Here is a 15000-nt window from a genome sequence, read left to right as displayed (position 1 = left end):
AATATAATAATGTTTATTTTACAGGGTTGCCCATCATGGAAATGGTTTTATCCTTATCACTACGCACCATTTGCATCTGATTTTCGTGACATTGATTCCCTTCGCAACTCATTTGAGAGTGGAACACAACCGGTAAGTACACTTGATGGTTTCAGTGATGTTGTTGGGAATGAAAGCAATAAGGACGTACCAAGTGGACTTAATGCAGATTACTTTAAAATATCCAAAGTTTTCAGGCAGTTTTCAGCATGAGGGGGATTTGCCATCGCATTTACTGAAACGGCGAACGGAAAACGCCTGTCTGTTGATTGTTACAAAAGCATGAAAATTACCCTCTTTGCAACTTATCACTTTCCTTGGGGAAGTTGTTTAAAATCTGTAGACAACAGGATACTCGAAATGAGCTTAAATCAAACATGTTCTCGTTACTTTTTGGAAACTGAACGGTGACTGTAGTTGTTGTTGTTGTTATTGCCAATGTTTGCTGTTTGTCGTAAACGCATCCAAATCCAGCTATTAGCTTGCAGGTCTCCGATGTAGCCTTAAATACTAAAGACCAGCTGCATTACATATATATCATTTTTAAACCATCTGTTCGAAATCATTCTTTAAGCTCTACCAGAAATCTTCCGACCCGAACGAGTCTCTCGCGAAAAGCACTAAGAGACAAGGGCTTCTTCGAAAGATTATAGGGAACTTCAGCAACGACAACGGGGACGGCAACGAGAACGTCACTAATTTGCATATTTAGTTTTCAAAAGCAATAGGTTTGCACGCTTCGCACGTGCATCTTTTCATTTTTGTCTATTTCTTTGCGTCGTCAGCAAAACAACAACGTGAAATGACCAAAGGTTGAGGCTGAGGATTTGGGGAGAACGTCAGCGCTTGAGGATAACTTTGCATTTTCTCCCCTAAATTGAGCGCCGTTCATGCTAGTTTCGTTCTTGATGGTTTGCCACACCAAATGCTTGGAATGGTGGCGAAGCGATTACAATAACGTGAATTCACATTTAACGACGACGTTCTCGTTGCCGATGCCGTCGTCGTTGCTGAAGATCACTAATAGACCGTATTCGTAAATGGCGGCTCATAAAATTTTCTTTCGTCTTCGTGCTGGTGAGACCAACTAGCCTCGCACCAAGTCAACATTTCGTTTGTATTTTATCCATGCAAACGAGACTAGTTGGTCTTGTTAGTACAAGGACAAAGCAATAAACTATTGGTCGCCATTTCTGAGGTGGTTTTCAATCACGTGATAAGACGGCCACGTTGGTGCACAATACAATACCAAATTGTGTCTAATGTTTTTGCATTATAATGGTGTCAAATTCCCAAAAGACTTTTTTCTCTGTAGTTCTGTGCACCTACGTGGCTGCTCTGAGGTCAGGTGAAAACCATCTATACGTTTTATCCGATGCGATGAATTCGTCGTTTTATCCTTACAAGATTTTATTAGGTCTTTTTTTTAAACCAATCATTTGATTCGTTTCAGTTCAAACCCCTGGAGCAGCTTATGGGAGTTTTCCCGGCGGCCAGTGGCAAGTTCCTTCCTCCGACATGGAGGGAGCTCATGTCAAACCCAGTAAGTTGAACTGCTTTGCTTAAAGGGGCTATGTCACGCGAAATGATTTAATTGCATAACACCCAAACGATGCCCAAAAAGTAGAATGCAACATTGCAATAACCACTTAAAACCGTTGAACAACATAAAAGAAATGCAACAAGAGGAAAGAGAAGCATGGATGGACACAAATGGACAAGAATGAAACGGATTGCGTTTGGGTAATCTTGACAAAAGTCTGCCTGACGTTTTTCAAGTTTTTGGGAAATCGCTTGGATAAAGGCCGTTTTTGCTCAGAATCATCTTAACTGTGATGTACTGATAACATTATTTTAATCAGTAAAGGAATCTCACTTAACCATTTTCGAGTTTTAACTCGTGATAAACTAAAGGTTTCCCCTAAACACCCTAAAATAATGTGACATAGCCCCCTTTTCTGTAGGTGTTTGTTATCATTTATGTTTTGCATTGTTTGGTCCGCGGTTACTCTTGCGCAGTCTTGGTTCATCTGTAAGCACTATAGGTGGTTTTCCCGTTACGTCATTGCCGCCGTGTTGGTGGACGAAAACAACAGATCTCTCATTAGCTCCTTTTGTACGTCCACCAGCAATTGTACATTGCAGCATTGTTATCTGTGTCTCCAGGGATTGGTTGCAAACCACCTATAACGTCCTTGCAGAACAGGTGACCCTATGTCTTGGTTTGACTCTAATTAGATGCACGCGGATTTCAATAAGCGTCACAAAGTGTCCCCTTGCTCTTCTCGCCAACTTCAACATCACTCGTGTCTCAGAATACAGACAATTTATGTCACAAAGTGTCCCCCAAATGCTGCTCTTTGAATACAGATTAACTGCTGCATTTACCCAAAGCTAAAAATAACGCTAACCTTTACGCTTATCTTATTGCTGAAAATAGGTAGCAAATGCTTAGACTTAAAGGGTCACTTCTTGTTGGATGTCAAAATTGGTCGAGCATCTAATTAGGATCAAACCTGGACATGAGTGGGTGACCCGCAAGCTTTCTGCATGTTGAATATAACTACCCATTGCAAAGCCACTTAAAAAAAATACTTTCTAACGTCACTGGGCCAAGGTGGTCGATCTTTTGGTCACCACAAGACAATGTTTTTGTTTTCTGCTCGGCTTTGTCAAGAATTTCAGTTCAGTTTGGACCCAAGCAAGGTCACTTAATTTGGAAGTTAAGCCACGTCAAACAACTTAATTATATCTAAGTGAATTGGAAAACCATTCCTTTATAAAAAAAATAAATGTATGGGGTGTTTTTCTAGTTTTTATACTTGGCTTTGACTGTTTCCCTGTCGTTGCATTTCAGGAGTCTCCAATAATCGATTTCTATCCTCAAGACTTTGCAATTGACCTCAATGGGAAAAAATATGCCTGGCAAGGTATTCTGATTATTTTAGCTATGGGGGGATTTACTGATATATTCCACTTTTACTGTTCTCTTCCACTTTCCCCCCCATCCTTTTGCCCCGCCTTCCTTCCCCTGGATTTTGTTTTGTTGGCATTTTTTTCACATTGGCCGTTTTCATAGAGACGCATAATCCCTCCAGACGAATTATGCGTCTCTCGTGTTATTCGTATTATTCGGGACGAACTACATTATTCGTGTTATTCCGGACTAACTACATAAGACGCATTATCCGTCTGGACGAACTTGCGCAAACAATTGTTGTTCGTCTGGTTATTCGTCTCTACTATAAAGACGGACACAAGACGCATAATCCTTAGGACGAATAATCTTCCGTCGTGCTTCGTTCAAGAGGCACAACACAAGAAAGTTCGTCCAGACGGATAATGCATCTCTGGTATGAGGCCATTATGAATTCTTTAAATGATTTCTACCCTGGTTATTGCAATCACATCTATCAACAGTTCATGTTTGCCCTGCCAATTAATATCAAAATAGTAATCAGTGAAATGTTTATCGGAAAAAATATGTCAATATTTGTTATTATCCAAATCAAGGGTGCAACACTTAATCAGCACCAGACCATAAAAAAGAAAATTAAAGGATACGAAAATCAAAATTTTAACGTGGAATTCGTCATCCTTGCTAATAGTAGGTGTTGATGAAATGAAGTCTACGAAAAGGGCTGTCAATTTACTTAGGAAGGGTGGCTAAAACCCGTGAGACCTTGTTTATTTTTGTTTTATTCCACAGGTGTGGCTTTATTGCCCTTTGTTGATGAAAAAAGGCTGCTTTCTGCTCTTAGCAAAGTATACGCGGATTTAACAAAATCAGAAAGTAGGTATTATTACATGTAAACTTTCAATTTGTAAACTACCATTATCATAGTTCTCATGGGGCCGGGTGTGTTTTTGTTGGAACACTGTGGCATTAAATTTATTTGTAGAATGAGGTTTTGCCAAGGAATAATACTTTTTGTATTTAGGATAGGAGGGCATAGGAGAGGAAAAACACGTTATGATGGTATTGCAGTAGATCGAAAATAGTTTGCCAGCGAACGCAGGCGTATTTCTGGCCGTATAATTTTCGGGAGAGAGAAACGACGGCCGGAAATACGTCTGCGTTTGCAGGTTAGAAAATAGAACGAAGCCGCCGCCGCCGCCGCCGCCGCCGATCAACGGAACCGATTTGGTCTTTATTGAGCGCTCTGTTACAAAACCAAATGAGCCCATTCTCTAGCATTTACACGATGAGTCCAAGTGCGGCTTTGTTCGTGAGGAACTACTTCAAAGTTGAACCGTACTCAATGGTTTGCTATGAAAAGGAGCATTGCAGTCAAGTGACCGCATTTAAAGCACGGTCAGTTTCGTCATAAAAACGTTGTCATTATAAGGGCGATAAGGAAGGCAAAAATACACTCCCAAAAGAGGTTTTAAATTTGTTATAGAGCGGTTTTCAAATGAGTGTCGTAAAACCAAAACCAAACTAATTTCTTTGGCCAATCAAAAAGGACGGAGACAATCCGTTAAACCAATCAAAACTCGAAGTAATTACACGTAGCCGACAGCAAAGCGCGGGAAAATGTGAACGCGCGAGCCACGATTGCTTTTGGTTTCACTTCTGATTGGTTGAAAAAGTGGCGCGAGAACTTTGAACCAATCACTGAGTGAAGTAATGCAAAACCAAAGTAATTCGCTGATTACTTTCGACACTCAATTGAAAACCGCTCTAGCACGCTATTTAACTAAATAGTTTCAGCAATAAGTTTCTCCCGAAATTCAGATTTATGAGTAGTTCCCTCAATTTCACCTGTATGACAAAGTGGGTCTCGCAATTTAAACCTTAATTTTTCAATTTTAGAAACAAGGAACAGTCGGGGTAAAGATCGGTTGTTTCTCCGTCAAGGAAATCCCGTGTTTGACTTCCTAGTCGGTTTGTACGAAGGTGGCGCCGCGGAAGAGGTAAGTAAACATTGTTGATATTTCTCTAATGTGAACCAGCTGTTAGGGTTCTTTTACTTGGACGACGTTTCTCTTTTTCTGGTCGTGCATTTCGGGAGAATATATGTTTGTTACTCTTCAGGACTCTACTGAGGGAGTTTGAACAGATGAACAAACCGTAGCATCGCACTACGGCTTCTTAAGCCTGGTTTTCACTGGCGACGCAAGCACGAAAGCGCTTATTTTTCCGTGGAAACGGGCGTGACTCAAAGATATGCACAAGCACAAGGATCAAATTTACGTTCGCTTGCGTTGTGTAAAAACGAGACGCAACGCAACCACTACGCAAACTGTGATGTTGGTCCAATAAAAACGACCCGTTCCAGACTGATTCCTTTCCCATGGAACTAATGAAGATCTTTCTCTGTACTTCGTGTACTTGTGCTTGCGTTATGGTTCGTTTGCACTTGACACAAATCTCTCGTGCTTGAGTCGCTAGTGAAAACCAGGCTTTGCGGGATGAAGTATGTCGCCGATCCAAGATTACGCGGCGCCATGTATAATTTTAGAACTTCGTCAGTATAGAGTTAAGTTGCCCATGATACGCATATTTACATCAATTACAAAAAAAGGGATCGAGAAATTTCTATACATACCGCGACAACAAAATAATTACGGCTAGGATTAAAAAAAATATGGCTACTGATCCCTCACTGGAGTTACGGTAAAGACACAAGTGTGCAGGCTGGGAACGAATGAAAGAGACATTCTTTCTCAAAGCAATCCCGTCAGTTTTTCACAAAGGTCAGTGGAATGTTCATAAGGTTAGTATCTGTTTCGGAAGATATTGAATGGCAGTCGTCTCTTATACAACAGTTTTACACAGACATAAATTTGAAACAATATTGTCGTATTCCGCGACCATACATTACAGAAGCTGGGTATTTTGAAGTCCTTTAGGTCTGTTTAACTCATATTTGGATTTGGCAGTACAAAGAAAGTGAACACGTTATCCTGATCATCCTCCTGGCCTCAAGGTTTGATATTGTTTCTTGCGTTTGTTTGCAGCCAGTGGATATTGTTGCTGACCTCAGTGGAGGAATGTCAGGCAAGGTTCAGCCAGATGATGTTCCGATCCTTCCACGCAAGTAAGTTTTAAACAAGCGGCAAAATAAGCAGTCTCTATATCTTGATCTGTTTTGGCTGCATTTTGCCTGTTATCCGCGCTCCTAACACATTTCTCGTTTTTGTCTTTTAGAACTGTTCTTTCTCCCCTTCCTAATCTTTACGATTTGAAGGACAACCGATCAATAAGGTAAGGGATGGAGCATAATTTTACAGTGCTTTGTTAAGTTTGGATGGCATTTGAATCAGCAAAGTTGGCGAGGAACTTTTTGTATAGGTAGTCAAATGATTTTTTGAATGCAATTTGGTAGGAATAAGCAAGAGTAAATTTCGCCCCATGTAAGGTAATCCGGAATCCGGAATCCGGAATCCAGGTAAATTTGGTCTGTGGAATCCGGAATCCAGCTAATGGAAGCTATGGAATCCGGAATCCGGAATCCGGAATCCATGGATGTGGAATCTGGAATCCACAGACATGGAATCCGGAATCCACAGCGTGGAATACGGAATCCACAGACATGGAATCCGGAATCCACAGCTTGGAATCTGGAATCCAGGACTCTCTTGGATTACCTTACATGGGGCGATAAATTCTTATTTATACCAAATTGCACGAGATGTGATTTCTTTTTTAAGTGCACCTAACCTCAAAGTTTCGCAAAAGTGAAATGTCTAACATATATTTTACCTTTGCTTCTCTAGATTTTACTTTTTATTACATGTACATCCATTTAGAAATCACTAGTGATCCTTGCAATCTGATTGGCTCTCAGCGGTGCGATTTATTCCCAAATTGCACTATGTTTTGCTCTAAATTGTACCATTTCCCTAGCCAATGAGAAAGGAATACTAAACACAAAACCAATCAAATTGCAGGAAAATGAAAGACGGTAAACTATTGTGGGGCGAATTTTCCAACTTTTGTTCCCAACTGGATCAATAAAATACTGTATTTTAGCAATTAAATAATTATTGTGTGATTTCTAAATTTCTAATAAATAAGTATGTGTAATCAAATGGCGACGAGTGAAATTAGGAAATAATTTTACGCGCGTTTTGTCAAAATTCTGATAATTTCCCGAGCCTTTAGGCGAAGGAAATTATCAGAATTTTGACAAAACGCAAGTGAAATTATTTCCCATTTTCACGAGAAAACCATTTGATTACCTTTTAATGTCGTGGGTGACAAATTACGCTCACAACCGTAATTGTAAAATCGCTCGAGTACTTTATCCAACTGCTCGGGAAGAATCATCTCCAGGTTTTTCTCAAGGCTATTTTCGTCACACCACTTCTCAAAAACTCTCACCTAGTTAACTGTGCTCTTTCACGTATTTAAATTTTCTGCCGCTTCTTTTAATTTCGTAACTTCTTCAATGGTCACTGTCTTAAATCTAGACGCCATCTTGGCTCTGATCGAGATACAAGAGATGTTACCATGGCAATTTTGTAATTTCACCAGTGAAATTATAAATTAACACTGAAATTTCGCGCCTAAATTAAGGAGTAATTTGTCACCCATGATATTATAAAGTGGTAATTGAACTTCGTGTCGTGCAATTTTGGTCTGAAATCAGACTTGTGATTTCAAATTGAACTCGCGCTGCGCGCTTGTGCGATTTTGAAATCACACGTATGATTTCAGACCAAATTGCACTCCACTCAGTTCAAGTACCATTATTAATAGGCCTAATGAGGTTCTAGAAAGGAACAAAGCTGGCATTCATTTGTCCCATGGCCGAGCTAGTGAGAGGTATGGGTCTATTCCTTCAATGACGTCAATAACTGATTGATTTTCAAACCCATAGTGCAAAGCAGTTTATGACGTCATCAACGGAATAGGCCCATGCCTCTCACTGCTCGGCCATGAGACAAACGATTGCCAGCATTTTTCTCTTACATGAAGCACATTAAAAAGTAAAATATAGAGAAGCAAAGGTATGGTTGATATTTAACAAATACAGGAAAAACAAGTGAACTACTCAACAGCGCGCGCTTTAATTTCCTGTGAAGTGGTTGGTCGTTCGAGTCATTCCACTGTAACCTAGGAAACTAGCATTTGTAATTTGCACTCGTGTTACAAATTCGCACATACGTTTACACGAGACCTGCACTCTCTTTTAGCCAATCAGAACTGAGTGATTTGTCATGTATTTTATTAGTATAAAAACCTTACTGCTGCTCTTGTTAGTGCGAATTTGATGTAATTTGAACAACAGTTATACTTTAACACGAGGAAAGCAGCGAAGTCTAGCTCATAGCGAGGTCAACTTCAGCCTCGCTTCAATTCATAGGCTTGGTTACCAAGCTTCGAAGGATATCCTAAAAATTTGGTATTTTTGTAAATACGATTCACGAAAAGCACATTTCGGATATATTTGAATACAATTTTACTACTTCGTACATTGTCTTGTTTAATTTCAGTGTGTTGTTTGGTGATCCCGTTTATGAGGAGGGTCACATTTATAAAGCAGAAATTTTACCTAAAGCACAGTAAGTGATCTTTTATCATTTGTTCAATACACCAATCAAACCATTCGTGCAACCAACGCTTATCACAGGATGAGGTGTTTTACCTTTTTTCGACGTGGAGGTGCAATGCTTGATCGTAATTCCGCTCCGCAAAGTGTAGGTATGCGCAATTCTAAAAGATTCGCCACTTCAAACCTTATTTTGCGTCTGCACACACATTTCCAGCAAATTCTGTCAATGCAAAGTCTCTAAGATTCTGCGGAGAAGATTGGTGTGGTGACGAAAGTCATGCAAGATTGCTAATCCAATCAAAAGTTGGTATCTTGCATAGCTAAAACAACGCGAAACCGAAAACTGTTCTTACGACACCTTAAAAAACTGTTCTTGGTCTTTTCAGATTTCCAGCTCGTGTTCTTAAACCAGAGGGATATGACCGAAAAACTCCATACAGACCCGTTATTGGCATGAATGCCAACAGGACGTCGTTTGCGCAAATTGGCGACGCTGGTCGACGTATGCTGAAGTAAGTAATGGTTATTTAATTGAAAGAGCCTCCCCATGATAAGAAATGGGGCTAAAAACTGAGGTCGCACAAAAACTGTCCACTCTGGGTAAGAGACATGGGCCAGCTAGAGAAATAAAGAACCCATCCTAGAAAAGCCTTGCAAGTCCATAATCTCGAACATTGCGGGTAAACGGTGTCGACCTAGAATGACTAATCACATGCTATCCCTATCTTAAATACACCAGTCACTACCCATGATCCTTCTGTAGCACCTACTGCAACCCAGGCCCTGTCGCTCTAGTGACGCAGAAATATTCAATTTCAGGCTTTTTTGTTCTAGTCAATCGCCAGAAATTTCATATTTTGTCGTGTACAACTTTTCAGGAGGGTACTGCTTAGTAGCCCTAGATTTTTAACGCTTATCTTTAGGCGGCGTTCACATGAACGCAAACTCGAACACCACTACGAAACCGTCTTGGGAGTGTTTAGGTCATGCCGATCTTTTCCCAGGCACTCGTCACAGACGAATGCAATGCTAAAATAGTAACCGTATTCAAACCGATGCGGTTTCGCCGTTTACACGACAGATGAACCCGTATCGTTTTTAAAATGCTCCACTTTTGGCAGCATTTTCAAATCGACTCGGTTTCGGTAACTGTCACGATCGGTGTCGTGTAAACAGAAGGCGTAGTATGCTGAAAAAGAATCACATTATTTTTGTGGACTCAGACACTCAGTCCACATCCAAGGGAAATAGGATTTAAAGTGCATTTCTTTGGTTTGTTTATTGACCCGCTTTCTTTTTCTTTCAGTTTTCAAAGAGGAGATATTTTTCGTCCCCAAACCCCAGGAAACTTCGTGCCGCCCTTTCGGTCCTTCACAAGTCCTCCCCCGAATAATCCTAGGCATGGTTACCCTACTCATCCACGATCCAACCCCAGCACTCCTCTTTCGTCACGTGACTATAACGATGCAAGGCGGCAAACCTACGATCGACGTGCCCCACAGCACAACTACTCGGGAGGCTACCAAGGAGCTCGATCACAATACAACTCTGGTGGCTTTCAAAGGAATGGGCCTAGTGCCCAGTCTCGTTCGGCCCAATCCTTTCGGGGGCCTGGATCAAGTCAATCTCAGTTCTCTCGCAATGTTTACCAAAACTCGTCACGTGATCAATGGCAGCAGCCAAATCGACAAGGACCTCCAGAAAGAGTAAGTTCATACATATATAACAGAGGGGAATGATTACGAAACGCGAGAAATTTCTTTTTGTAGGTTTTCGTTCTCTTTTTGGGTCTTGCCCGTGCTCAAAACAGTTGTTTACTCCGTACTGAGGAACTAAACAATAGAAACGTGTTGGTTACGTAGTTCATGCATAGTGTATGAGCGCAAAACAAAAGAATGTGCACGGTCGCGCACGGTCGCGGATTTTCCAACCTAAATCTTGGCATCTTTGTTTGCTCCTCTGATGTTTGCCGGGCTTCAAACCCAGTCCCCTCTATTACTATGGTCCATATCAGTATCTACATGCAAATGGAAATAATTTGGTTGCGTGGCACTGAATGTACCGACAGAATTAACTTCAGAGTTTAATTTGTATTGTCCATTAAAGCGTTGACCCCGTCTGGGCGTTGGCCTAAGGACCACGATCTCGCAATTATGTCTGGGACTAACGCTCAGCTGGAGTCAAGAGCTTTATAGGCACTGCAACTAACACTGACTGACAGTTAATTCATATAAATTTACTTTGTGAAAAACAGGAAAACACTTTTAACGTTTCAAGACATGTTTCGACGCTCGTGTGTCATCTTCTGTTGTAGATGTTGCTTACAATATGAATTCTCTAATGCACAGGTAAGGCGATAGAGTTTAAAGTTACAGCGATTACGATGTTGTAACAGGGTAGACAAAGAAAGCAAAGACAAAGAAAACGCGCCCAGAGTGATCCGACCTGCGCTATATGGAGAGGGATTAATTTATATGTTTTAGTTATTGATTAGGATTGCGTTTCTCGCACTTTATGTAAAGTGCCTCCTTAATTTCAAGTTGGAATCTGAAGGCGGCGGAATCTAGAATGATGAAACATTCCGCAGAACAGGTCGCTTACTCAATTTTGAGTGTAAGGACTTGGACATCAGGTTAGCTTTTTCTCCTCTCAAGGTTAGGCATTTGTTCAACTTGAAGGATTCCGTCCCCCGGTCTCCATTCGCGGGTAATCTACAAGTTTCTTTGTGCTGGCTTTATTACCAGTTACACTGGCGAAACCTCTCGCACTTTTTCAACTCAAATACAAGAGCAGTTTGTGTAAGACAAGGCTTCTGGTGTTTACAAAAATTTAGCGTCATCTCACATTTGTATAAAGTCCTGGTCTTCGGAATGCTTCATAATTTTGGATTCCACAGCCTCCAGATGCAGTTTAAAATTAAGTAGGCACGACACGTTAAGTGGGAGAAACCTAATGTTAATCAACAACTAAAACATACATTTATCCCCTCTCCATTATAGCACAGGTCGGACGACTTGTGCATGTTTCATTTATCTTTGCTTTCTTTGTCTGCCTCGTTATAATAATAGTAATTAATCGCTGTAACTTCAAACTCTGTTGTGTTATTTGTATATTAGAAAATTCAAATTGTAACGAACATCACATAGTAATGTTGAAACATGTCTTGCTGGCCCTTTTTTTTTCAAATACTATACTTATCTTATAACCGGGCTGCTTTGTCTGCAAGGCAGGTGGCAGTGAATTGACCGTGTTTTGAACTCGTAATGTAACGAAGTTCATTATTGTGGAAATGTAATAGGGAACACGTGAACCACTAATTCTCACAGCATTTTCTTAAAATTCACACATTTCAGGATTCTCGTCGCCACTCGTACCCGCTTTCCAATTATCGCTACAGACCTTACTAACGTGGCCGAGCCACTCTTACAGTTACCAGCCCAACTTATTTTCAGCAACAGAAAGGCCCATGCTATGGTTCGACTCCGAGGAGGGATAACTCCACAAGTGGTTAGGATGAAAAGCATCTATATATCATTCGTTCTGCTCAAGTTATCATTTTGGCGGAAGTATTTCAAAGGAACTCTATAACTACAGCATCATGACTAGCCTCTATTGATACGCCTTGCAATGCCTCTCGAGCCTGTGAAGGATTGTGGTCACGTGAGGACAGTGGAGAGGGTTTTACCATGAACGGTATGAGTAACATTTCAGTGGATAATAAGAAACTACAGTAACTGACCTGGCGTTAAGTTTTTTATTTGAGAATCACAAGACACTGTAGAATTGGAAGAAACTACCACACTCCAGTGGTTTAATTTATTTCAATGGGGAACTGATGTACAATTGGACTAATGTTGTCAACATTAGCACTGTTTAATTTTCGTTTTTTTGAAACCTCAGACGAAGCTTGAGTGTAATAATTTTTAGGAACAAACTCAGTCTGAATTATTTTAGAACATGGCCTGTGTGTCTTGTAATAAAACTGGCTGAATACTAACACGAGTCCAGTCTCCCATCTTCACCATGTTAAAATGTTTATTGCTGGAGGTGTTGACATTCCACGCAATGAGTATGCCTCAAAAATGGCAGTATGGATTACGGCGTTACCTCTTACCATTTAACTTAAAGGTTTCACTTTTATTCCTAACCGAGAAATAGAGGATATTACATGACCACGCGAAGTTACGAAAGTTCTCTTCGAATTGTTGAAAAACATTTCACGAGTGAGCGCAGCGAAGGAGTGAAATATTTCTCAACACGAGAAAAGAACTTTCGTATCTTTGAGCGGTCACGTAATGTCCCGTTTATTATATAAAAACCAATGAAATACCAAACCATTTCAATTTAATATTTGTTGTAGTCCTAACGTAGAACAACGCCGCGATTTATTATGTAGCCAATAGCAACGATGTTCTTTTCGCGCATGAAGATATGTTTTATTTTCGTTTGTGCCTATTAACGTTCAATAGATGTTTAGAGACATGTTAACTTGTCTGGTCTCGTCGGGTCAAAAACCTCATTCGAAAACAAATGTACAAGCGAATTTTATTTGAACCCTATCAACATAAAATAACGTCCTCTTTAGACAACATATAAATAAATGCACGAATAAATAAATAAAATAAATTGGCACCAAAAACGGTTTAAGTCAGGACACACCAACCAATGGAACGTTAAATGATATCCGTGTGACGTCGCTATCGTCTTCTTCCTCAATTCCAAGTTCTCCTCTCCTTCCGGTCTTGCGCAGTAAATGAGAATAGCGAGGCTGTTCTAACTGAGTCCGACCACTTGGTCTTTGAGTGAGATGATTAAGATGTACGCCTTCTACGTGAAAGTTCACCGCACTTGCTTGCTTGGGTTCTGGAGGGACATGCCGTAAGTACCCACGCTTTTCAGGAGGAAGCTTGTAGTCTGGAGGAGGGATGTAAGGCTGGGGGAAAAAAGCAAGTTTGTTGTTACCTAATGTAATAGCAAGATAAGACAAGGAGGTCGACCGCCGTCGAAGGTAACGTGAAGGCTCCTTTTTTTTTGGCTTCTACCGTAACTTACGGTAGGGGTGGGGACTATTCCAATGCCGTCGCACGCACAACCTGTCCCCAGAGAAACTGCTACTCATTTTACCCACTACAAATGGATGGAAAGCTGAGTGAACTTTGGAACTCGGAACTGGAAAGCCATAACTTCCTTATGTAATTTTTATTCCTTTGGTCTTGAAGTATTGTCTTGATGTCTTGGAGCTTTGTCACAGTGTACTGTGGCAGTATTAGTATGTGGTGAGGTTTTGTCATTATGTGACGAGATTTGCTGGTTATCTGTTATACTCCCATCATGATGTGTTGAGGTGTTCTTTTAACGTGCTGTGTCTATAATCACATAAGGGGCGAAACTCGATGTCATAAAAGAACCTCAGCACGTCAAAGGAAGAACTCAACACGTCATGATGGAAACACAACTCATAACCAACAAACCACACCACAAGACAAAACTTCAAGACCAAAGGAATAAAGAATACTTGAGAAAGTTATGGCTTTCCATACGGAACGTTGAGTTGCAGCCCGCGAGTGATATCCACTACAGTATGCGCACTCCCTCATCAGTGAGTGAGCCGAAAGTAACCTTTTCACACTCATTACGCATCCCGTCGCATTAAAAGATGCTCCGTTCTCTCAATATTTGGGCAACTACTGTGGGAGAAATCTAGGTTTTACGAACCGTCGCTACATCAAGAACCTAAGCAGGAAAAGCAGTTCTTTCACACAAATTACTTTGTGAAACGGCAAACAAGTTGATGCAAGACTCTACTCACTATTACTGACCCTCAATGAAAGTCTTTTAAGGCCCATGTCCACCCAAAAGACATTGCGCGCGCGTTGTTGTTTTGAAATAGTTCCAGCGTTTTGATTGGGTGCTCGCCGGTCATTTTCACATGTCCATCTGTTCAAAATTTAACGCGGCGCGCAATTTCTTTTGGATCTACAGGGAACTTTAACTGTATTTTGGGGTAGCCCTGTAGTTTGGGTTACTTTTAAATCGCTTCTTCAATGTACAGATTATTCTGTGAAGTTACCAATACATTTCGCATTCCTTAAATGTTCCTTACCGCTGCCTTTGACGGCTCGAAGTTTGAGCGTAAGATTGTGCCCTTTTCTGGTTTAACTGGTCCAGTAACCCGTTGAGCCAGTAATGCCTGTCTAACTAGGTCAGCCTGATTTCGAGGCTCCGTTGCTTTGGGTCTGCCTTGATAAGGTTTTGGGAGTAAACTCGATGATGGAATTATGAGAGATTCTTGTGATGGGGATCTTGGTTTCCATTCAGTGCTCTTTTTCCTCTCCGGTACTGCTCTCAGACCTTGTGGTTTTTCTCGATTCTCGAACAAATTCCTGGGGAGAAAATCGAAGCACTTGGCTTTAAACCTTATGTCAACCTCAAGCAATAACAAACAAATTATGACTTC

General features: G+C 40.8%; 2 protein-coding genes across 5 annotated transcripts in view; one reads left to right on the top strand and one right to left on the bottom strand.

Moving 5' to 3' along the window:
* Window positions 1–12540, top strand: part of LOC137985579 (5'-3' exoribonuclease 2-like) — a 98652-nt gene extending 86112 nt beyond the window's left edge. For both annotated transcript variants that reach the window (XM_068833204.1, XM_068833202.1), the window contains 11 exons: window positions 25–132; window positions 1493–1582; window positions 2897–2969; window positions 3749–3832; window positions 4856–4956; window positions 6004–6083; window positions 6194–6250; window positions 8485–8553; window positions 8930–9055; window positions 9850–10249; window positions 11897–12540. In XM_068833204.1, the coding sequence (XP_068689305.1) occupies window positions 25–132; window positions 1493–1582; window positions 2897–2969; window positions 3749–3832; window positions 4856–4956; window positions 6004–6083; window positions 6194–6250; window positions 8485–8553; window positions 8930–9055; window positions 9850–10249; window positions 11897–11950 (1242 nt within the window). In that variant the 3' untranslated portion in view covers window positions 11951–12540. The remainder of the gene's footprint in view (window positions 1–24; window positions 133–1492; window positions 1583–2896; window positions 2970–3748; window positions 3833–4855; window positions 4957–6003; window positions 6084–6193; window positions 6251–8484; window positions 8554–8929; window positions 9056–9849; window positions 10250–11896) is intronic.
* A 145-nt stretch (window positions 12541–12685) lies between these two features.
* Window positions 12686–15000, bottom strand: part of LOC137985578 (myosin-IIIb-like) — a 78592-nt gene continuing 76277 nt past the window's right edge. For all 3 annotated transcript variants that reach the window (XM_068833199.1, XM_068833200.1, XM_068833201.1), the window contains 2 exons: window positions 14647–14926; window positions 12686–13476 (listed from right to left, as the gene is read on the bottom strand). In XM_068833199.1, coding sequence (XP_068689300.1) covers window positions 13192–13476; window positions 14647–14926 — 565 coding nt within the window. In that variant the 3' untranslated portion in view covers window positions 12686–13191. The remainder of the gene's footprint in view (window positions 13477–14646; window positions 14927–15000) is intronic.

The sequence above is a fragment of the Montipora foliosa genome, chromosome 14 (assembly GCF_036669935.1).
Source record: "Montipora foliosa isolate CH-2021 chromosome 14, ASM3666993v2, whole genome shotgun sequence".
In the NCBI taxonomy this organism is placed as follows: Eukaryota; Metazoa; Cnidaria; class Anthozoa; order Scleractinia; family Acroporidae; genus Montipora; species Montipora foliosa.
Note: the sequence above shows the minus strand (reverse complement) of the source record. Positions and strands in the feature narration are given on the sequence as shown.